The sequence below is a fragment of the Gossypium hirsutum genome, chromosome A10 (genome assembly GCF_007990345.1).
Source record: "Gossypium hirsutum isolate 1008001.06 chromosome A10, Gossypium_hirsutum_v2.1, whole genome shotgun sequence".
Taxonomy (NCBI): Eukaryota; Viridiplantae; Streptophyta; class Magnoliopsida; order Malvales; family Malvaceae; genus Gossypium; species Gossypium hirsutum.
This window is the reverse complement of record NC_053433.1, coordinates 80,369,685-80,372,919: the sequence shown is the minus strand read 5'-3', so window position 1 is coordinate 80,372,919 and position 3,235 is coordinate 80,369,685. Positions and strand designations below refer to the sequence as shown.

At 31.5% G+C, this 3,235-nt stretch overlaps 1 protein-coding gene across 1 annotated transcript; it reads right to left on the bottom strand.

Moving 5' to 3' along the window:
* Nucleotides 1-767: 767 nt before the first annotated feature.
* LOC107896906 (coumaroyl-CoA:anthocyanidin 3-O-glucoside-6''-O-coumaroyltransferase 1) lies at nucleotides 768-2,586 on the bottom strand. The gene has a single exon (XM_016822204.2). The coding sequence runs from the start codon at nucleotides 2,268-2,270 to the stop codon at nucleotides 900-902; it is 1,371 nt and encodes a 456-aa protein (XP_016677693.1). The 5' UTR covers nucleotides 2,271-2,586; the 3' UTR covers nucleotides 768-899.
* Nucleotides 2,587-3,235: the final 649 nt, after the last annotated feature.

Here is a 3,235-nt window from a genome sequence, read left to right as displayed (position 1 = left end):
TGTGGTCATCAAATTTGGGATAGAGATTTTTTGTTTTTGTTCAATTTTTTATTACTTTTAATTGAGATTGAAACTTAAATAAATTTTCAATTTTCATTCATCAATTTCTTCAATAAGAACATTAAGTGTTTAAAATTTCCAATGTTTGATTGAATTAATTGGTTTAAATAAAATTTTCAAGCAAATTTTTTGCTCAGTTTCAGTTTCAAATTTCATTCATCAATTTGAGACTTAATTTTTTTTCTTTTTCTTTTTAATTTTTATTGTTTTTAATTTTTATTGTTCATCCATGAAACTTTTTGGAGGTGATGAGTATGTTTAAAAAATAAAAGAAAATGGTATTAATAATTGAGAAATTTAAAATTTAAAAAAAATTAGAAATTAAATAAAACAATACATTCCAAAAAAAAAATTAGTGAAGTATTGGCTCATGAAATACTATATAATTTTTTTGCAGTATTATTTTATTTTTTAAGAATTTTTTATATTTTTGTATAAATTTTTAAGATAAAATTGATAGAATATATAAACAGTAGAAGGTTGAATTTATTATTAGACCAAAAAAAACTTGATTTCGAATAATTTAGTGATCAAAATAAAAAATAAAAATTCAGTAACCAAAATAGAACACAAGCAATACTTTAGTGATCATTTCTATAATTTACCTAAAATTTAAAAAAAAAACTTTTTTTTTAATGGAAGCAAATCAATTCATTTAAAAAAAATTTAAAACTTATCTTTCTTCCCCCCCACGAAACACATCCAAATCTAATTTATCATTATTACTGTAAAAGGACGGGAAAATGTTACAAATGGGGTTCGATAGCAAGTATTTCAACAATACCAAAATTTAACTATTGTAGTGTAAACCAACCGGGCTCAATACCGGAGTTCATAAATTATTGTAGCTGTTGTAAGCCTCGATGAAAAGCATCGTTGAAGCTATGCAATTCTTCTTGAGAAAGTGCTAACCCAAATTCAACCCCACTTTCCTCTTCTCTGCTCTCAGCCATGGAAATGGATCCTAATGAACCAATGTGAGCCACCTCTGTTTTTCTGGGTCTTCCCCACCCAAAATCTATCTCATAAACACCAAATTTGGGTGATGCAGCTATGCTTATAAAATGGGTTCCAGGTTTTAATATTTCTTTATGCTTTGACAACCATTTCTCTGCCTCTCTTAATGCTCCCACCTCCAATTCCATTACTTGTCTCCCAATGGCCTTTGCAGCCACAATAACTCCTTTCTCTTTCACCAGTTCAGTCTTTTTAGCGGTTGCAAAACGTGGCTCAATGCAGTTCCCGAAGTATGTTGGAGGCAGTTTCAGGTGGTGTCTGCAGTCTGCTGAGAAAACTATATGAGAATCGCCTGATAGTGAAGGATGTTTGGTTTCATTTTCTTGTAATTTGTTCAAACAAACCCACATGTAAGCACATGTTACAACAAAAGTTGAAATCCTTAATTTCTCCGATTCGTTTTCCTCCATCAACTTTGTTGTAACCCAGTTTTTCAGCAACTCAACTTGGGATCGTTTAATGACAAAAGTGAACCGAAGCTTGTTAGTGGGAAGGGTATCCAACTCCTCCGTACCCCATTTATCCTTCACGAATGTAGATGCAAGTTGCCCCTGAGGATCTTTGATCAAATCACGGTTGAAATCAGGTGGTGGAAAATTGTTGAGAAAACTGGAATCCCCTTGGGATCTATTAAGAAATGCCCATGATTTCATAAAGTGAATAAACGCTCTACCGTCAGCTACAACATGGTTAAACGTAACACCTAACGCAATCCCTGCGTTGGGAAACACAGTAACCTGAATAGCCATGGGAGACTTCTCCAACTTCTTCATTCCATTTCCATTTGTGCTCGTATTTGCAGGCTGCAATTTCGGGAGAAGAACCTGGAACTCCTCAACACGTCGTCCATGATCGCCGATGAGATGGCCAAAATCTACCGTCGACTCTTTAGCAATAAAGCAAACGGAATTGCTGTCTTTGAAGTGAATATAAGGCAATTGAGGCGGCGGAGGCAACACAAGATTGCCCGCAAAGGGAAAGAAATGTTGAAGAGCGAGGGAGAGAGATGATTTGAGATTGGGAACAACAGTTTGCATGAAATAGGAAGTAGGGTAAGGGAAATCATAGAAAAAAAGGCGTTGCATGGGAGGAAAACCAAACCAGTATATATCCAAGAACGTAAGAGGAAGAGTCGAAGCATTAAGAACCGATCCATGCGGGAGGAACACCAAGCTATCTTCAAGAATTTTCATGGTGCAATGATCTGCAGATAAAGAGGACCTTAAATAGAAGTTGTGCTTTGCCTTTGCTAAAATCGGGTTGATTAGACTTTTAGAGTTTTAAAGTTCATAAATCCTATGTATGGATTTTGTAACTCGGAGGGATAAGTTCTGGGCTTCTAGAATCATCCAAGTAAAAGTTTAAACAATTAGTTGGGTAAGACAAATTTAGAAAAGTCGAGGCGAATATTATGGCATCTAATAATATTAACATTGACTGCAATATTTCCAAAAATGAAAGCAATCAGTTGTGTCGCTTGTTAATGATAATTGGTTTGAATTTAGGTGGATTTACCAAGATATTTGTTACATTTACTTCTCACACTTACTTAATTTATTCTTATTATTATGACTTTTAACACATAAAAGTTCGAACTAAGAGATAAGTCGGCAAAAATGAAAATGGAAAGGCTGCCAATTTTTTTAAAAAGTTTTAGTTTAAGTGGAAAAATTTTTTTATTGGTTTTTTAAATAAGAAAAAAATAAACGTATTATCATAATAATATAATTTATGTAAAATATATAAAATTATATTAATTAAATTAATGTTGAATTCACTTATAATACTAATTTAATCATACACTTAAACCCACCATTTCAAAAACGTTATAACAATAGAGATATCAAGGGATTTACGTACTTAAACCCACCATCTCAAATAATTTTATGTTATCTGTGATTAATTAACTATAAAAGTTGCCAACACCTTGGTTGAAATAGCAAGGTCAAGATTATTACATCTTAACTTTATTATTATCAGATTAATTTAACGATGATTTTTAGTTATTGTAAGTAAATTTTATTCGGTTAAGTTTGAATTTTATATTTTATTATTATTTCATAATTATTATTTATAATAATGATAGCCATTATTTATTATTTATTAATAAAAAATGAAGAAGAAAAGAGATTGCCAGTAGCCTACTTTTTTTTTTCTT